Below are 20259 nucleotides of genomic sequence, written 5' to 3'. Positions count from 1 at the left end.
CACAGCAGGCCAGGCAGCATCAGAGGAGCAGGAAAGCTGACGTTTTGAGTCTGAAGAAAGGTCCTGACCCGAAACGTCAGCTTTCCTGCTCCTCTGATGCTACCTGGCCTGCTGTGTTCCTCCAGCTCCACACTGTGTTATCTCAGACTCTAGCATCAGCAGTTCTTACTATCTCTGAAGGCGTTGCTGATGTTAGGTTCAGAGAGGGAGATGTTGATACTCAGAGACATGTTGGTATTAAGAAGGAGCAGGTGTTGAGTGTCTTGAAAAACATTAAGATAGATAAGTCTACAGGCCTGATGGAATCTATCCCAGGATACTGAAGGAGGCGAGGGAGGAGATTGCTGAGGCCTTGATAGAGATCTTTGTAAACTCTTTAGCCAAAGGCGAGGTCCAAGAAGACTGAAGAACAGCAAATGTTGTTTCTTTATTCAAGAAGGGCAACCGGAATTATCCAGGAAATTATAGGCCAGTGAGCCTTACACCAATAATAGGGAAATTATCAGAGAAGATTCTTAAGGACAAGATTTACTTGCATTTGGCAAAGAATGGACTTATTACAGATAGTCAGCATGGCTTTATGCGTCATGTCTGACAAACTTGATTGAGTTTTTTGTGAAAGTGACAAAGGTGAGTAATGAGGGTAAGACAGTAGATGTTGTCTACATGGGCTTTAATAAATTTTTTTCACAAGGTCCCGCATGGTGCGCTGGTCCAGAAGGTCAAATTACATGGAGTCCACGGTGAGTTGGCAAGTTGGATACAGAATTGGCTTGGTAGTTGACAGACGTTAGTTGTGGAACGAAGTTTTCCTGATTAGAGATCTGTGACCAGTAGTGGTCCCAGTGGTGTTCTGCAACGATCAGTGCTGAGACCTCTGTTGTTTTAATATATACGCAAATGATTCGGATGAAAATGTAGGTGAACTGATCAGTACGTTTGCAGATGACACGAAAGTTGTTGGAGTTGTGGATAGTGAAGAAAGATATCAAAGCATACAGCAGGATGTAGATCAGTTGGAAAGTTGGCAGAGAAATAGCAAGTGGAGTTTAATCCAGACAAGTGTGAGGCGATGCGTTTTGGGAAGTCAGATGCAAGAAGAAAGTGACTGACGATGGGTTGTGTGTAATAGCAGACCATGTGATAAGGCCTGGTGTGTGGGGGTGGGGGAAAGCATGGGGAAGGTGCTTGACCATATTAGTCATTAATAGTCCCCATTGGCAGATATTCATTCTCCTAGTTGACCATTATCCAATTCTTTTTCTGCCCAACTGTTTTTCTTTCTCTTTGGGCTCTACTAGTTCCAGTGATAGGGACACTACCACTATGCCATAAGAGGGCCCCTAAATATGGAACATTTCATGAGTGTGCATGTCTTCCTTGCGTAGAGGCCGTACTAATCTTCTATGTATCAGCTGATGATTTTTGACTCATTAGAGAGTCATTGTACCAGGGGCTTTCACTTATGTCTTTGAGATTTCACATTGTTGCAATTTCTGTTTGTCACTTGTTATTTGATAGATTTGTCAGTTGGGAAAACCCAACAGATTCCAAATCCCCCCAAGTTACCTGGAAAGTAAGGCTGTCAACAGAAACCTTGACTTTGGGTTTGAGAGTTATGATTTTAACAGACCTTTTACCAGTCTTTCGAATCTAGGGCCTTGTATAATCCAAAATTTCTTGCACTGTTCTGGCAAATAAAATTAGACATTTTCGGTCAGATGATAATCAAGTTCTTATTTTCTATTTTGTGCCTGAACAGATCTGAGCACCAATTATATCTTGGCACCTGGACAAGCACCGGGCACAGTAGCAGCAATGAAAGTTTTTGAATAAATTCAGACTTGCGTTTTAAAAGTGGTGTCCTGCCTGAAACAGACAGATGTTCCAGCTGCTATTCACAAGACCTGGTTTAGTGTGACAGCAACTTGAGTAACAGTAAAAAATGATGACGAGAACCTGACATTATTCTGAGCTCGTTACTGCCTCATCTGCGCAGTGCCGCAACAGTAAAAATCAGCCCTTCACTTAAATTCAAATGTGACATCCCTGGGAATGCAATGGCCACTTCAGATGAGTTGAATGCAAAACCTTCAAGAGCGGTTATCAACAAAATACTTGAAATGGTTAAAAATGCAAAAGCATTTTACTTTCAACCAAAGAGGCTGCACCGAAGGGAAATGTTTTTGATCACTTGACTTTAGACCTGTACCTGCTCGTTGACCAAAATAAAATGAGATCTCCTGCTCAAAGCATTACCCATTGGCATGATGGGGAATGCTGACAATTGACTAGATAATATTAGGTAATAATATAACAATTTTAATATTGCAGAACCTAAAGGAAACGTTTACAATGTATTTTCTATTGTGTGCAATGGGTATATTAAAAAAATAGGTGTAGTTTATTATGTCCTGATTAGGTGTGGCGGGATGATGACTCAGTGGTTAGCACTGCTGCCTCACAGCACCAGGGAGGTGGATTGTCCATTCTAAATTGTCCATAGTGATGTGCCAACTTGGTGGATTAGCCATAGTAAAAATGCGGGGATAGGGTAGGGGCCGGGTCTGGGTGGGATACTGTTGGGAGGGTCAGTGCAAACTCGATGGGTTAAATGGCCTCTTTCCGCACTGTAGGGATTCTAAGGTTTGAGAATTTTCTTTTACCATTTGTGACTGTGTCTACAGCTACTGGCGCCTGAAATTCTGGAATACCTTCCCTCCTCCCAAACCTTTCTGTGTCTTTTGCCCTTGAAAATGATTATTAAAACCTACGCTTGATGAAGGGGCAATACTCCAAAAGCTTGTGATTTCAAATAAACCTGTTGGTCTAAAATCTGGTGTTGTCTGACTTGTGACATTAAAACCTACGTCGCTGAGCAAGCTTTGGCCAACTGCTGTAACAACTCCTTACGTCAGAATTTGTTTCAACGCTCTGGTGGGCCAACCTGAATTTTTTTTAAATGTTGAGGATGCTGCAGAAAGCAAGTTATTGCTGTTCTTGATGGGGAAAGAATTGGATTTTGAAATCCAGTCATCGTTTTTCCAAATATAATTCATGGATTTTATCACTTGCCTCAGGAAATCATAAAGTTTTCTGTCCAATCTTGTGTTTCCTAAATAGAGAGAAAACGGCATTGAAATTAGGTTTTGCCATTGCCTCATGTAGCGTGCTTTTGTTCTGTAAAACTAATTCAGATCTAAAGTAAGAAAACTGGGTGCAAATTTTAATTTGAGCTTTCCGTATCAGAAACACACAGGATCGGATTGGTCACCCATTTTACGTTGTGTGGGATGGAGTGAACAAGTGCAGGGGATGGTGGGAGCAAATTGATCCCCAGTTTTCCAGCTGGGTTAACATTAATCACAAGGCATGGGATAAGGTAATTAACCCAATTAGTCTTTTTACACCACCTAATCCCTGAAGGAAAATGTTTGCACTTTTCTTCCAGGATTCCCAAAGGAAACTAAAGAAAAAAATTAGAATAGCAATTTCCCATGAAGGATAATCTTTTTGTTAACCCATCATTAAACACACATTTGGGGATTGGAGAAGTAGAATACTTGCTTTGTGTAACTCCTTCGCAGAATTTATAGGTAACAGCATATCCTGTTTGTGTATTATCTACCTCTTGAGTTAACATGCACAAGGCTACCCTTAAATCTATTTACAAGGTAACTATCCAAACTACCCAATTACATGGTTATGAAAGCAGATGATGGAACTGTTGACAAATCAGATCCCTGAATGAAATTTGGCAAGATAGGCTTTGCTTTATTTAGCATGGTAGTCATTCATTGAAACATAGTCACATGAGGCTGCAGAGTTTGTTTAACTGCAGATTAGAAGTTGATTACACAAAAGACAAAGGAACAACAATTTGTCTAGTTACAGTCTTAAAACAACCAGAAAGGTAAAAGTTTCAATCTGTTCCCCATTACGAATCACTTTACAGAGATTAAAATCCAGAGGATTTCCTCTTCTATTTCAAATAGTGGCCACCTAACCATAGCTATGCAGTAGAATAAAAAATAAATCAGGAGAAAATGAGAGTGTGTGAAATAAAAGGCAGTGCATTAATCATGGGTAACTTTAATTTTCATGTAGAATGAGAAAATGAAATTGTCAGATGTGGTCAAGAGGAAGAAATTGTAGCTAGTGCTTGATAGTTTTCTAGAACCATATGTTGTGGATCCAACCAGGGATCAGACTATTTTGGATCTCATAACATAGAATGAGGCAGGTTTAATAAATCTCAGAATTAAGCAGTCCAGTAAGAACAGTGATCATGCCAAGATAGAATTTAGCATTGAGTTTGAGAATGAGAAATTTGGGTCAGAAACAACTGTGCTAAATCTAAATAAGGGTACTTGCATAGGGATATGCAAAGGCTTGGCTGGAATGGACTGGGAGAAGATTTTAGCAGAAAAGCCAATTAAGGAACAATGGCAGACATTTTTAGAAAATAGTTCCTAACGCAAAGCCAAGATATGGCCAAGTGAGGGAGAAGGATTCCAAGAAGCGGATTAAATGACCATGGTTAACTGGTGAAGTTAAGGATAGCGTCAGATTGAAAGGAGAAAAAACACATTTGGCAAATATTGGTGGTAACCCATCAAAAGATGACCCAAGAAAGAGAGAAAATAAACTGAGGGCAAAATAGTCAGTAATATCAAGTTCAACAGCAAGAGCTTATTTAAAAAAAAATCAGAAAGAACACATGCTAAAGTAAACATCAGTCCCTTAGAGAATGTGGCTGGACAAATAACAATAGGGTAACAGGAAATGACAGAGGAGTTGAATAAATACTTTATATCCGTCTTCACGCTCACGGACATTAACAGCATTCCAAAAATACTAAGTAATCAAGGAGGAATTATTAAAGGAAAGAGGAAATAAACACAATATCTATCATTAGAGAAGGAAACATAATAGGGATAAAGACTGATTCACTCCCTGGGTTGCATCCTAGGATTTTAAATGAACTAGCTGCAGAATACCGGATATACCAGTAATAATCCACCAATAATCCTTAGATTCTGGAAAAATCCCAGATCTTGGAAACTGCAAATGTAATACCCTTATTCAAAAATGGGAGGTTATAAAATATAGATAATGATAGGACAGATAGATAAGCATCGATCATTGGGAAATGTTAGAATCTATTCTAAAGGATGTAATAGTAGAGCATTTAGACATACCTAATATCATCAAGCAAAGTCAGCATGGCTTCATGAAGGGGAAATCACACCTTACAAATCTGTTAAAATTCTTTGAGAAGGTTACAAGTAGCATCAATAAGGGGGAACAAGAAGATGTAATATATTTCGTTTGCCAATATGCGTTCAACAAGGTACCACATTTGTCTACTCAATAAGATAGGAGTCCGTGGTTTTGGAGGCAGTATATTAGCATGGATGTAGGATTGTTTAACTATTAAAAAGATAGAGTGTTGGGATAAAGGGGAAATTTTCAGGATGGCAACCTTTGGAGTGCCACAGGGATCTGTGTTGAGGCCACATTTATTTATAATATATAATAATAACATGGATGAGAGAAGTGAATGTATTATCACCAAGTTTGTGGATGACACAAAAAAATGTGGGAAGGCAAAAAGTGAGAGTGATACACCATTTACAGAAAGATATAGAAAGATATAGACAGGTTAAGTGCCTAGGTTAATATTTGGCAGATGGAACACTGTGGGAAAATGTGAAGGTATACACGTTGGCAGAAAGAAGAGTCAAATATTACTTCAAAAAGGAAAGACTCTAGAAGGCTGCAGCACATTATGGTTTTGGGGGTCTTCATGTATGAATCTCAAAAGAAACCACATACAGTGGGTAATAGGGAAGACAAATATACTGCTGATCTTTATTTCAAAGGGAATGAAGTATAAAAGTAGAGAGGTCTGGTTAAAACTAATGAAGGCAGTCCACATTTGGAATACTGTGCACAATTTTGTATTTCAAGAAATATATACTGGCATTGGAGACAGTCCAGGGAGTGTTTACTGAGATGATTCTGTGTATGGGGATATGGTTGAAGTATTTTTTCCTCAGTGCTTACAGTGCAAATAATCGAATATAAAGAGGATCTCAACCCCAGCTATTTACTGGATATCGTAAGGCACGTTTTCATTTGACTCCTAATATTACTATAAAATGCAGTGAGTTAACTAGCCCTTTGATTCACTCGCATCACCTGGTCTTCCTATGTGCTAGACCACATGAATTTTACTTTGCATGGCTGTAGCATATGTTCCTCGAAAGATATTAAAATATCTATATCCAAAGCCTACACTCAATTTAGCCCTACCTTCTTTATTGCTGAATGAGTTCTCCCTTAATTTGCGTGTAGTATGTTGCATTCACATTCTTAATGTTTGAGCGGTCAAAACTACAAATCATATTCTGAGTCCTTTCACAAAATTAACCAAAATGGAAGAGTGACACAGAGAATTGCTCAAAGCAACAATGTGTTTGAACAGAGATAGTAAGAACTGCCGATGCTGGCATCAGAGAGAAAACAGTGTGGAGCTGGAGGAACACAGCAGGCCAGGCAGCATCAGAGGAGCAGGAAAGTTGAAGTTTCAGGTCAGGACCCTTCTTCAGAAATGGGGGAGGGGGAAGGGAGCTGGGAAATAAATAGAGAGGAGGGGTGGGGCTGGGGAAGGTAGGTGGGATGGTGATAGGTGAGTGCAGAAAGGCAGTGATGGGGATTGATGAGTGAGGTGGGAGGAGCGGATAGGTGGGAGAGAAGATGGACAGGTTGTGTCAGGTCAAGGAAGCGGGGATGAGAGGGAGGGTTGGTCATGGGATGAGGCCGGGGGTGGGGAGATTTTGAAATTGGTAAAGTCCACGTTGAGTTGAACAAGTACTTTCCTCTTGTGAACTAATGATATTGTTTTAATTGTGTGTAAGTATTGAATGTTCAAAAGTCACAAGCTGGGAAATCAAGCTGCACCAGTCAGCATGAATGTGAAAATGATCCGATTAATTACTAGTTTGATTAATTTGCCTGATTTTGACTTGCATCTAAGATAAAATAAGTACATAATACAATTTTATTAATTCTGAATAAGAAAGCAAAACTTTCCTTTTACAGGTGGCATCTTTAATTATTAATTACTCATATGCAAGCTTTAACAATACTATCTTCAAAATCAAAACATATGCACGTTCACTCTCAAATAGGACACACGAGTCAGAATTCTGCAGAAATACCGTTTTGAAAAATGTAGGCAAAAAGAAACTATGTCTGTGTATCCCGGGTCTACACGACAAGGGTTAGTGAGGTGTCTTTCTCATTGCTTGTTTGGTTTTTGTCAATTGTACCATTTTGTTGTTGACTGGTGATCCTCAATTTGATAACTGGACAGTGGGCCTAGATTTTTTTTAATTTCAGAGTTGTTCTTTTCAGAATCTTTTAGTACTGGTTTTCTACCATACTCAGAGAGAGGAAAAAAATCTGCTTGCAGGCTTTTGGAGGTCTGAGCCCCACTGCTGTCTTCTCTGATCTGTGACATGCTGCTACTTAGAAGCAATTGAAAAGTTGTTGCTGGCATTTTATTTTTCAATTTCAAGGCACTTGGTGCCAACTAGTCTCTCAAAAGTATCAAATCCACCTCCTCTAAAAATTACATATCCTATATTACCAAGGAAGGAACACAAAACAGTTCTACTTTTGCAATGAGTTCTAAAAGTTCATTGTCTGTGACTCAGTTCAACAGTCCAAACTCACTTTTATAATTTCTATTTCAAATAAAGTGTCTATTTTTTACACAAAGAATGAAGAAAATGAAAGCTGCTGTCGGAATTCCAACATTCTACAAACACTGTACTTGATCTTTTGTGAATTTTGATTGATGCATGATCTGTCAGCATTTCTCCCTGAGCACATGTGAAAATGTTGCTTTTAGTGAGTTTATTGCATAAAATAATTTGTTTACTTGTTAATGAAAAAATGTCAGTCAGTTTGAAAGGTGTATAACCATGTGAATCAAATTTATTTCAGATATAGAATCAAAAACACTACAAGGCCATAAAGGAGACCACAAGCTAAATGCTTCAGGAATATCAGTCATTGAGAATACAACCATTGAGTTTCAGAAAAACTCTGATAAAGAAGTTCTGAAGATACAGGGCCCACTTGGTGCAGATTTTATTATCAAGGTAATTTTGTAAGTTTTGATCATTTTCAAACTTGTATGTATGATGAATAACTGTGCAACTGCTATCTTCAAAGGTATGCTATCAATACCAATCTAAAAAATACTGAGATCATAAAGAGTACTCAGCAAGATTTAGCTGGAATGGGTCATTTGTGGCCTATTTTGTGTGGTTCTTGGAGGAGATAAACAAGGCAGACGTTGAAGGCTATATACTGTTGATAAATTTACTTGCGTTTTCAGGAGGCGTTGGTAGAATTCTCTGACTATGTGAGTTAACGAAAACTAAAGTTTATGATGTTAATGGAAAATTAGTTAGCTGGATTCAAAACTGGGTTGGCAAAAGAAAAGAGAATATGTGGAATTTGATTGCAGCCTTGTTGGAAGGACAGTGATTAGGTGTTGAAGGGGGTGGGGCAATCCATCCCAACACCCCGTTGTTGAAACCTTTCTAAATGATCTGGGGGGAAAAAACTGCTGGTAATAATAAAAATCAATTACTGATGAGATACTGTATGGCCAAGCATCAAAAATAAATAAGATAGCGTTCTGAAATATTAATACCAATTAAGTTAGGATTGAGAGAAGAATCTTAGAACAATATTGATGTAATCTAATGTACATGGGAAAAGAAAACAACAACTTTTCACACAGTGTGGAGGTGGAGAAGGAAGTGGTGTTGTGTTCAGCCTTGCTTAATTGTAGCAATGTTCCCTGTAACCTGGGTGGTCACAAACATTTTAGCCTTGATGATGGTTCAAAGTCGGGTGTACCGCAGTGGTGTTCCGTTGTCGGATGAGACTTTTAAGATTTTTTTTATTCAGTTGTGGGATGTGTGTGTCACTGGCTGTTTCAACATTCATTGACTGTCCCTAGTCTCCCTTGAAAAGATGGAGGTGAGCTGCCTTCTTGAACCGCTGCAGTCCATATGCAGTAGATTAATCTACAATGTTGTTAAAGAGGGAATTCCAGGATTTTGACACTGAAGGAGCAGAGCTGTATTTCCAAGTCAGGATGGTAAGTGGCTTGGAATTAGTAGAGTCTAATCAGTAGATCAGTAGATATAAAAAAATTAGAATACATTGAAAGTTTACTTGATGTCCTGGCCATAATTCTTCCCTGGACCAACAGTCCTGAAAACACATTAATTCCTCATTTACCTGTATTACTGGTTGTAGGAAATTGTCTGCTAATTCACTGTAAACCTACATAACAAACTATATTTCAAAAATATCAAGCATCTTAGGATGTTGCAAGGCATAAAATGTTCTTTCTCTGTCTTTCTTATGACTATTAATCACTTACCAAAAGCTTGATTATTATCATAAAAGAGAATCAAGAAAATTTATTGTCTTCATACTGAGTAAACATAAGACTATATTTGGAATTTTATGAGCAGGTTTTGATATCTGACCTTCAGAAAGATAATGGAGAGTTCAGAATAGAATGACAGATGTGGGACCAGGATTTGTGTCAAAGCCTAAAGCAAAGAGTCAAAGCAAGTTGAAATTACTTTCATTCAAGGAGAGAAAATTGAAGAAAATTTTAATTTATCTTTGGCATGCTAAGGGTAACAAATGATCTGGGCAAAAACAGGATCCTTTTTCTTTTCAATGTAAACTCAGAATTAAGATTAACAAACTTGAGGTAAAATTTTGGGTTGCAAGAAACAATTGTTTATTTCACAGTTAATGTGTGGATCAACCCTGCCCCAAAGGATTCTGTGTTCCTGTGACAAGATATACTTTAACATACATGTTATTGTCTGGAGCTAAGGATAGTGACAGTAGAGACTGCAATTTTGTTCCATCTCATGGCTGATGGGGAATCTCTCACACTGTTTGTACCTGCTTGTTGGCTCGTTTTGCACAAATTTACAAGGTAGTGCTGAACTTGGTTGGCTGCATTGTAAACGCATTGTCCTTGCATCCAGTCCTGGAGTGGGACTTGATCCTGGAACTTCAGCCTCAGAAGCACTGCCACTATAGGATGGAGTTAGATACTCCAGAGAACAATAGCTGTCCATAACTGACTGCATTATGTCAGATGGGAACAAATGATTGAAAATGAATAATGTCCTTGGAGACTGGTGAACAGAAACCAAATTGTGAAATATAAGGAAGAACAGGTGGACCTTATGATTGTTTGCTAACCTGTCATAGAGTTGTACAGCACCAAAACAAACCTTTTGGTCCAACATGGCCATGCCGACTAGATGTCCTAAATTATTCCAGTCCCATTTGCCTGCATTTGGCCCATTTCCCTCTGAACTCTTCCTATTCATGTATCCATTTAGATACCTTTTGAATGTTGTATTGTATCTGCCTTCACTACTTCCTCTGCAGCTCATTCCGTACACACACCACCCTCTGCATGAAAAAGTTATCCCTTAGGTCCCTTTTAAATCTTTCCCCTCTCATCTTAAACGTGTGCCCTCTAGTTTTGGACTTCCCCAGCCTGGGAGAAAGACCTTGGTTATTCACCCTATCCGTGTCCCTCATGATTCTTTAAACCTCAATAAGATCACCCCTCAACCTCCAACATTCTAGGGAAAATAGCCCCAGTCTATTCAGCCTCTCCCTATAGCTCAAACCTCCAACCCCTGCAATGTCCTTGCAAATTTTTTCTGCATTTTTCAAGTTTGACAACATCCTTCCTATAAAAGTGAGACCAGAATTGCATGCAGTATTTCAAAAGTGGCCTAATCAATGTCCTGTACAACTGCAGTATGACCTCCCGACTCCTGTACTCTATGCACTGACCAATAAAGGCAAGTGTATCAAACACCACCTTCAGTACTATTTGGAGATCCGGAAGTATTTATAAAGTAGATGAGGTTTGTCTCTTTCATGACTTCAGGATACCCCAAAATGCTTTACAACAGGGAAGTACTTTTGAAATCTAATTACTGTTGTATGTAGTGAGCATTCTAGAAGCGCTTCAACTGAGCAGAAGACATAGGTGGGCTGGAAGCTACAATAGGATAAGTTGTGCTTGTTGTTCTGTGGAAGAATGACTTGGATGGTCAGTGCATTCAATGCTTGTATCAGAACTTATATTCGAATTTCAACAACAAATGGTTAGTAAAAATGATATGGGTAAAATACTTGTCAGTGATATTGTTTGAGCTTTAAATATTAAATATTTCTATCCTTTACTTTAGAAGAGAAACTTGTCCATTTGGGTGACTGTTCCATTGAAATGATGTTATGTTGGCAAACTGCTACACCATTCATCACATGACATTAGACAGGAAATCAAAGTGCACAGCAATTAGTGAAATAGTGTTGTAGAGACACTTGCACTTTGCTATCTGATCCCATTTTATATTAGGTATTAGATAAAGAGCAGATGAATACTGAAGAAAGGACAGAAAATAGGAAAGAACCTTGAAGCACATAGGTGATGAATCTGGTATAGAGACAAGAAAACTGCAGGCTGAAAGAACACGAGACCAGGCAGCATCTTGAGGAAAGGAGCAGTCAACGTTTCGGGTATTACCCTCCTTCAGTCCTGCAGAAGGGTAATACCCGAAACATTGACTGCTCCTTTCCTCCAGATGAATCCGGTATGTATGGAGTTTGCTTTGCAGGAGCTCTGTTGTTTGGGTTATAATAATTAAGATTGTAACTATAACAGAGCACTGCCTTAGATATAGATCAAGGAGGAAACACAGAAGTCAGATGTATTGAAAGACACAGTGGTCTAGAGGAGCAAATATCCTGCAGTCACGGTCAAACAATTAAGTCAAAATACTTGAACGGTAACAATGACAAATCAGCAATTATTCCTTAGAAGCTAGTAACTCCGTTCCTAACACCGCTGCGGGCATGGCATAGACTGCAGCAGTTGAAGAAGGTGACTCACCAGCCCCTTCTCGAGGGCACTTAGGAAAGGACAAATTTAGCCAGCAAATCCAACATCCTATGTAAGAAATTTTCAACATGTTACTGAATTTCCCATAGCCACAATTCTGAAAAACAATCAAATTCCTTCCTGATAGTACTTCAGCAGGGACAATCAATGAGAAGTATCATTCTTTAGTACTTTTAAACAGCAGTAGCAGAGTCTTGGGAATGATGATTGAGGTGAATTGGGGTGGGATTCTCTTTCAGGGGAAAGGAAAGAAAAGGTAAGTTCTGAAACAGAAAATACAGTTTGGTGCATGCAAAGCCCATACTTTGGATGCCTATTTCTCCTTGTCAGCCAGCCAACGAAGTTCAAAATAGCTCATACTCTTGAATATGTGTTACATAAAGTAATGGTTGGCTACGTTTATGTGAAGGCTCAATTGCAGTCTCAGGGTTCCTGTGTCTGGACAAACCAGTCATGTTTGGCTTCTACTCTTCAATGTGATTAGAGGTGCTTCACGGCGTTACAATCATTTTACACACTTTGCCAACTTTCTGATGAACTAATATTGTTATGATCCCAGCTGATGATAACACTGGACAAGCCTATTCCCAGAATGAGACCTGGCTTGATAGACCCAGAAGCTTTATTTTGCTTTTTGTTTACAATGAAGGTCAGTTACTGAACATATTCACAAGGGGCTGTCAAACACAAAGTGTTATACTATATAAGAACCATTTTAAATGCTCTTATTAGAAACATCAGAAATAAAGATTCAACCCGTCAACAACAAGCTTACAAACACTCAAAACTCAGTGACGAATGATCCTACCTCCAAATTAAACTTACTGTTTCAGTTGGCATCACTTTAACGTTTTTTCCTGGCAGGTTTCTGCATCCACCCCATGTTACTTCATTCATTTAATGTATATTCCTAAAACCCTTAAGCAAACTGCTAACACAGCTCTGCCTGGGAATCCTACAACCCAATGGTCTCAATGTGGACTTTACAAGCTTCAAAATCTCCCCACCCCCGACCTCATCCCAAGACCACCCTCCCCTCGTCCCTGCCTCTTTGACCTGTCCGTCTTTTCTCCCACCTACCCGCTCTCCCACCTCACTGATCAACCCCCAGCACCACTTCCTACCTGCACTCACGTCACCTGTACTAGCCTCATTCCCGCCTCCTTGACCTGTCCGTCTTCCCTCCCACCTACCCGCCCCTCCCTCCTCACTGACCAACCCTCATCCCAACTCCCTACCTACATGCACCTTTACTGGCTTCATCCCCGCCTCCTTGACCTGTCCGTCTTCTCTCCACCTATCTGCTCCTCTATCCACCTTCTATCATCACCTCCCCCTCTCTCTATTTATTTCAGAGCCCCCTTCCCCTCACCCATTTCTGAAGAAGGGTCCAGACCCGAAACATCAGCTTTCCTGCTCCTCTGATGCTGCCTGGCCTGGTGTGTTCATCCAGCTCCACACCTTGTTATCTCAGACTCCAGCATCGGCAGTTCCTACTATCTCTCACTCATTTTTAACATGGCTTCGTTAAGCACGGCTATCTGTTTCGAGAGCTATTCTGTTGCTGACTTTTAAGCCACTTGACTTTGTCTCAGCCCAGACAGTTTTGACGATTATCGAGCCAACTATACATCTGTTGCCACCAACCTGTTCTCTCTAACTTAAAAACTGCATAAAAAGAGAAAAACAACTCCTTTTTTTCCTACATGTTTCGATCATACTGGAATCCTGTCATGAAGCAACAGCAGTTTTTTCCCCTTCTACACTTTTTATTTCTGTGATATACTGAACTGTTCACCTCTAGCATTTAATAAACACATTAGACTGTATATAAACAAACAAATTTCCAGACACCCTTCTACCACTCTCAGAACTCAAAATGAAAATAACAGTTTTGCCAAAATCTTTGCAAGGGCCTGAGTGTTGTGGTTTATAGCTGAATGTGTGCCAGAATCAGATGACAAGTGTGATGAGACCCATCTCTACATCAAGACAATCTCACTCCACCTTTTATGCTTTTTACAAGTAGTGTGGTGAGATTCTTGCTAGGCACTGGCAAGATATCAGATGATGGTCATTATTTCTTGTTAAATGCCTTGTTAATGTGAAAAATTGCCTCAATAGCATTGACACTTCCATCTATTCAACTCACTGAGCAAACTACAGTGGGATATCTCGGCAAGGAGCCCAGAACATGTACTGGCGGATTCAGCTTGCTGTTTGGTCTGAGAAGCCTTCATGTTGGACACTGGGCAAAAATATCATTGGGTATGAACCATGGGCATCAGCTAAATGCATGCCCCTTCCATGGTCATTGGCATCTGGAACCAGCCACTCATCACAATCTTCCTGGCACCACCGCTATGCACTTAGCAGTGTGCTTTGGAAACACAGATTTGCAATGCAGATCACACACCAGCAACCAGCACACCATGAGCATTAATAGTCTGCATCAGGGACACTTTGTGAACAGGGACAGACACCGAGCTCACAGACTGGTTGAGGCTGTATCTTAGTGATTCTTTCTTGCTCTCTTGGGGCTCACTTACTTGGTGCTTACCTGCATGCTCACAGCATCCCTGCCTTGTGCCAATTAGCATAGCCACACCATCAGTGGCTTGCACTGCTGCTCAGTGTTGAGGGGGGTGAGGCGAAGCGTATCTTGCTGTACAATAGTTTGCTCTGTCAGTCTCACACCTTCTCTATGTGCCAGCAGTAGAATCAGCAAATACATTGACAATAGGAGCTTCTTTAAATATGTAAAAAGAAGAGGGAGATCAAAGTGAACATGAGCTCTGTAAAAATTGAATCTGGGAGGTAGTTATGGGAAACAATGAAATGGCAGAGGAGTGAAACATGATGTTTTGCATCAGTCTTTACAGTCTTTTTGGAAGATACTTCGAACATCCCATTGATACTACAGAATATGTGGCAGGAATTAAATACATCACATTAAAGAAATGGTATTAGACAAACTAATGAGGCTAAAGGCAGATAACTCCACTGGCTATGATGGCTTGCATCCTTAGATCCTAAAAGAAGTAGCTACAGAGATAATGGATGCGTCGGTTGTAATTTCCCAAAAATCACTGGATTTCCATTGGATTGGAAACTTGCTAATGTGACACTCCTATTCGAAAAGTGAGTAACTGTCAGCTGATTAACCTAACATTTGTTGTTAGAAAAATGTTGTAATCAACTGTTAAGGAAATTGCAGCACATTTGGAAAATCATAATCTAATCAACCAGAGTCAGCTTGGCTTCATGAAGGGAAATCATGTCTGTCAAATTTATTAGGGTTTTTTGAGGAAGTCTGAACCAGAATGGATAGAGGGGAACCAATCAATGTGTTGTATTTGTATTTCCAGAACGTGTTTGACAAGGTACCTCGTAAAACATTAAGTCATAAAATAAGAGCCCACAGTGTTGGAAGTAGTATGTTGGCATGGAGGGAGAATTGGATAATGAGCAGAAAACAGTGAATGTGAACAGTGGGTTCTTTCTCAGCTTAGTGACCTGTGACCATTGGGCTTCCACAGGGATCAGTGCTGCAACCGCAATTGTTTACATTATAAGGGCTTGGAGGAGAGTCAAGGACCAGTGAGCATAGTCTCAGAATAAAGGGGCACCAATTTAAGACTGAGATGAGGAGGAAGTTCATTTCTCAGAGGGCTGAGAGTCTTTGGAACTCCTTGCCAAGGAGAGATGTATATTTAAGGTGTGTATATTTATGGCTGAGATAGATTCTTGATCAGCAGTGGAATGAAAGGTTACAGGGAAAGGGTAGGAAAATAGTTGTAAGGAAAGTAGGATCAACCATGATCCTATTGAACAATGGAGCAAACTCCAGGGGCTGAATGGCCTACTCCTGTTCTTATTTTTATGGTCTTGGTAAGCAGGTAGGCGTGTCTCTAACTTTTAGGGGTTTAGTCCTCACTGAAGTCCATGGAGACACCTGTAAGTCAGGGGCAGACTCAGTACCTTTTCAGGAGATGAACTACGGTCAGGGAGCCTGTGTCTCTGCAATCCGGAGTGTGGGTCATAGTCAGAAAATTCACTAAGCCTCGAGTTGAGAAACCCTTCAAAAAACGTGACGCAATCTCACAGTCCAAGCTGTGCAGGTTAGGTGGATTGGCCATGCTAAATTGCCCACAGTGTCCAGGGATGTGTAGGTTAGGTAGATTAGCCATGGGAAATGCAGGGTTATAGCAATAGGATTCGGCGGGTGGGGGGAGTTGCAGGGTGTGGAGGTTGGGTCTGGGGTGATGGTCTTTGGAGGGTTGGTGTGGACTCGATGGGCCAAATGGCCTGCTTCCACACTGTAGGGATTCTATGAACTCTAACCTAATCCAAAAAACACAAGATTCAGTCCTGTGTCTTCACCCCACCCCATTCCTCCTTAAACATACAGAATATTGAAACACCAGTCACACTTAAAGTCATGCGTTGTGCTTCCAATATACATCCCATGGGTTCAAACAACAATAATATATTATGAATCTTCATCACAATAGAGAATAAGACTTGTAAATTTCTCGCTGCTTGCATTTTGGTATTTTACACTAGAAAGGGTATAACTCTCATAACAGAATCCAACTTCCATTGAAAAAGAACAGCAAGACTTGTTTGCTTATAAAATCATGTGCCAGTCATGCAATCTCCTTGAATTTGGTAGGCAGAATGTTGGACGGTGGCTTATTTAACATTAGCTCTCTAAAAATGAAATTTGGTCTATAAATTGCCTCCCAGCAATTTAAGCTAAATATTTTCATGCGTGCATGCAGGAACAGATGCCTCAATTCTTTTGGGGATCTGCAAGTTGAATGAATCTTGGCTGAGGAGGAAAGTGGTCCCTAGGAATTGTTGGAACAAAAGTCAAGTATGATGCAATTGTAAAGATTTACTAAGAAGTTATCAATGCCATAAATTCATGTTAAAAAATTGGATCATAACTAGTAAACATTACTTAGTATGTACTTTAGCAGAACTGAGCAAGAGCTAATCCCACAATAAGGGAATGAAATGTTTGAGTTAATCTCCAAGTGAATTTTTTAAAAAAATAATGTATTTGTGACCATGATATGCTCAAAAGATCCTTGCGGTTTCTTGTATAAACATTCAAATGTTTTAATTCATCTTCCTAAATACTGTTGTAGAATGGAGGAGTGGAAGCAAATTAACTGAATCACTCTGTTATGATATTTTGATCATATGAACTTTCAAAGTTTAGTTTTCATTATTGGTATCTTCACATTGACTTGAAGAGAAATTGTCTTGAAGCTTATTCCTAACAATGTGCTCAATGGAAATAGGGGCAGACATTTAAGGGGATGTTTCGAAATGCAATAAATAGCTACATTCCAAAGAGAAGGGACAAATCCAAGGGGAGGATCTACCAACCATCATTAACTGAACATGTTGGTTAGTATCAAACTTAAAGAGAAAGGAGATAATTATACAAAGATGGGTGGCAGGTTAGAAGATTGACCAGCATATAAAAGGCAACAAAGAATGACTAATAGATTAATAAGGAGAAGGAAAGCATAAAACATAAGAGAAAGGAATATGAAAACAAATGGTAAAAGTTCCTACAGATAATGTTTAAAAAAAGTTTAGGGAGTGTTGATCTGAGAGAATGAATCCAGGGAATTGGTAATAGAAAATGAGGGGATGAATTGAACAGATACTTCAAATCAGTCTGCATTGTAAATGATACAAGTGACATCCCAGAAATAGCTGATATTCTACTGAGCAAATTATTGTAGCTTTGTGCTGATAAGTCCTCCAGTCCTGATGGACTTCGTCTTAAGGTCCCAAAAGAAATGGCTTATGAAATAGTTAAGAACAGGGGAACAAGAGTAGACCATCAGCTCATTGAGCCTGCTTCTCCAATTAATACGATAATAGCAGATCAAACTCTTCAATGTAATACACTCGCATCATCTCCATAACTCTACTCCATTGGTAACCAGAAATCTATCAATGTCTATGTTAAACATACTCAAAGATTGAGCCTTTGCTGTCTTCTTGGGTAGAGAATTCTAAAGATTCATTAGCCTCAAGAGGACACGTTTTGCCATATCTTTTCTCTAAATGACATTTGACCTTATTTTTAAACTGTGCCCCCTGGTTCTCAACTCCCCAATGTGGGGAAACATCTTTCCTACATTTACCCTGTCTATCCCTTTAAATATTTGCAGTTTCAAATGCTTCCACTTCTCATTCTTCGAAATTTTGAAGAATACGGTCGGTTATGCTATAATGCGATAGTTGTGTTTCTGTGCAACATTGCTTTACAGAAAGTCACGCTACAGAAATAATGGGACCTATGGGAAAATTGGTTTGGGGCAGACCACCAAAAATAATACTCGAAAGCCTAACACACAGGACAGCACAATTTGAATAAATATTTAACTCCTATCTAGTAATGAAATAAAAGTAAATTTAACACTTTACCTTGAAAAAATGTCAAGATGACTTGATGGGGGAGGAGGTTTTACTGTACCTCTCACAGAAAGCGCTTCATGACAAAGTCTGCGAAATATTCACATGATACCGGCATGGAGACACTTTTGGCGCTAACATTGTATGTATTCACGACAAAATCCGTGAAACGATCATGTGATGTTGACATGTACTCCTCCGCGCACCAATGGAATCACGTTATAGCCAACACAAGTTCGTGTTTTAGAAATAGCATTCCCCTATTTGTCAGTCGCGTTACAGCCAATTCGCATTGATGGAATACGTGCTGTAGCAGAACTGACTGTGTAGGCTCAGTTTCGCAATCTCTCTTCATAGGACAGTCCTGCCATTTTTGGACCAAACCTGGTGAACATTTGTTGTACTTCCTCTGTGGCAGTAATATCCTTCCTGAGGTAAGGAGACTAAAACTGCACACAGTACTCCAGGTGCGGCCTAACCAAGCTTCGATACAATTGAAAGAAGTGTTCAGTATTCCTGTACTGAAATCCTTCTGCAACAAAGGATAATATTCTATTAACCTTCCTGATACTTCGCTGCACCTCCGTGTTAGCCTTCAGTAACTTTGAGAAGGCAACCTAGCTTCCTTTGTACATCTATACTTTTCAACATCTTAGCATTTAAGAAATTCTCTGCACATCTGGTCCTCTGATCAAAGCTGGTAGCCTCATATTTTTCCATATTATGTTGAATCTGTCTTGTCCTTGCACATTCACTAAGTCTGTCCAAATTCATCTAGAGCTGCTTTACATCATCTTCACATCACAGATACCCATTTAGCATTGGATCATTTGCAAATTTGGAAACATTACATTTGGTCCCCACATCCAAATCATTGATATTGTGATAGCCCCTACAGAGCCCACAAGGAATCACTAACTAATTTCCTGGTGGAGTTCATTGATATGAGTTCCCTTGGTAACAAGCAAACTAGCCAGGTGAATGTATCACCTCAGCCCTTTATGAAGCAGACCCAAGAGCTTCTATGGTTTAGTGATAGCTTCCCTATGTTTGAACCAGGTAAGCCTGTGTTCAAATCCCACTTTCTCCATATGTGTGTCATAGAATCTCTGAACAGATTGATTAAAACTATAAAAGCTATAAAGCAGACCTAAAGGGCTCTTTAGTTCCCTACCACTGAGCCAGGCGGCCTGAGTTCAAGTCCCCTCTGCTCAAGTAGTGTGTAATAACATCTCTGAACAGGTTGATTAGAAAATTTTTTTAAAAAGTAGACCCAGTTCCTGATCTTCGGGCATCTGGTGTGGATGTGTGTGAGCGAATCTGAGGACCTCCTCCGAGGTCTGTTCCTGGGCCTGGCCAAACTGACTATAAACGGCATCCATCAATGCTCTTGATGCCTTTAGAGTTGGCTACAGGGATGATTTTACTGGTGGTGGACAGTCGTTAAAAAAGACGCAAAAAAAAGTCTCCATGATTTTGGTAGTGGGAAGGTCACTTAGTTGTGTGTAATAGTACTTCGGAGTATAAAAAAAGGTGAGCAAGAAAATGCAGCAGACCCAGTGAGAGGGCTCTTGTGCAATGCTAGTTCAAGTCCCACCTGCTCCAGAGTTGTGTTATGACAACACTGAACAGGTTTATTGGAAAAGAACATAAAGAAAACCCAAGACAACAAGGTGCAGGCTGGATGAACACAGCAGGCCAAGCAGCATCATAGGAGCAGAGAGGCTGACGTTTCGGGCCTAGACCCTTCATCAGAAAAGGCTTTTCTG

The 20259-nt window shown here is 39.8% G+C and overlaps 1 protein-coding gene and 1 pseudogene across 1 annotated transcript in view; one reads left to right on the top strand and one right to left on the bottom strand.

Moving 5' to 3' along the window:
• The window catches only part of adamtsl3 (ADAMTS-like 3), a 573867-nt gene that overhangs the window by 363249 nt on the left and 190359 nt on the right, over positions 1 to 20259 (top strand). The window contains exon 9 of the mRNA XM_048616129.1: positions 8017 to 8174. Coding sequence (XP_048472086.1) covers positions 8017 to 8174 — 158 coding nt within the window. The remainder of the gene's footprint in view (positions 1 to 8016; positions 8175 to 20259) is intronic.
• Positions 1344 to 1443, bottom strand: LOC125486827 (annotated as a pseudogene).

The sequence above is a fragment of the Rhincodon typus genome, chromosome 33, assembly GCF_021869965.1.
Source record: "Rhincodon typus isolate 14 chromosome 33, sRhiTyp1.1, whole genome shotgun sequence".
NCBI lineage: Eukaryota > Metazoa > Chordata > Chondrichthyes > Orectolobiformes > Rhincodontidae > Rhincodon > Rhincodon typus.
Note: the sequence above shows the minus strand (reverse complement) of the source record. Positions and strands in the feature narration are given on the sequence as shown.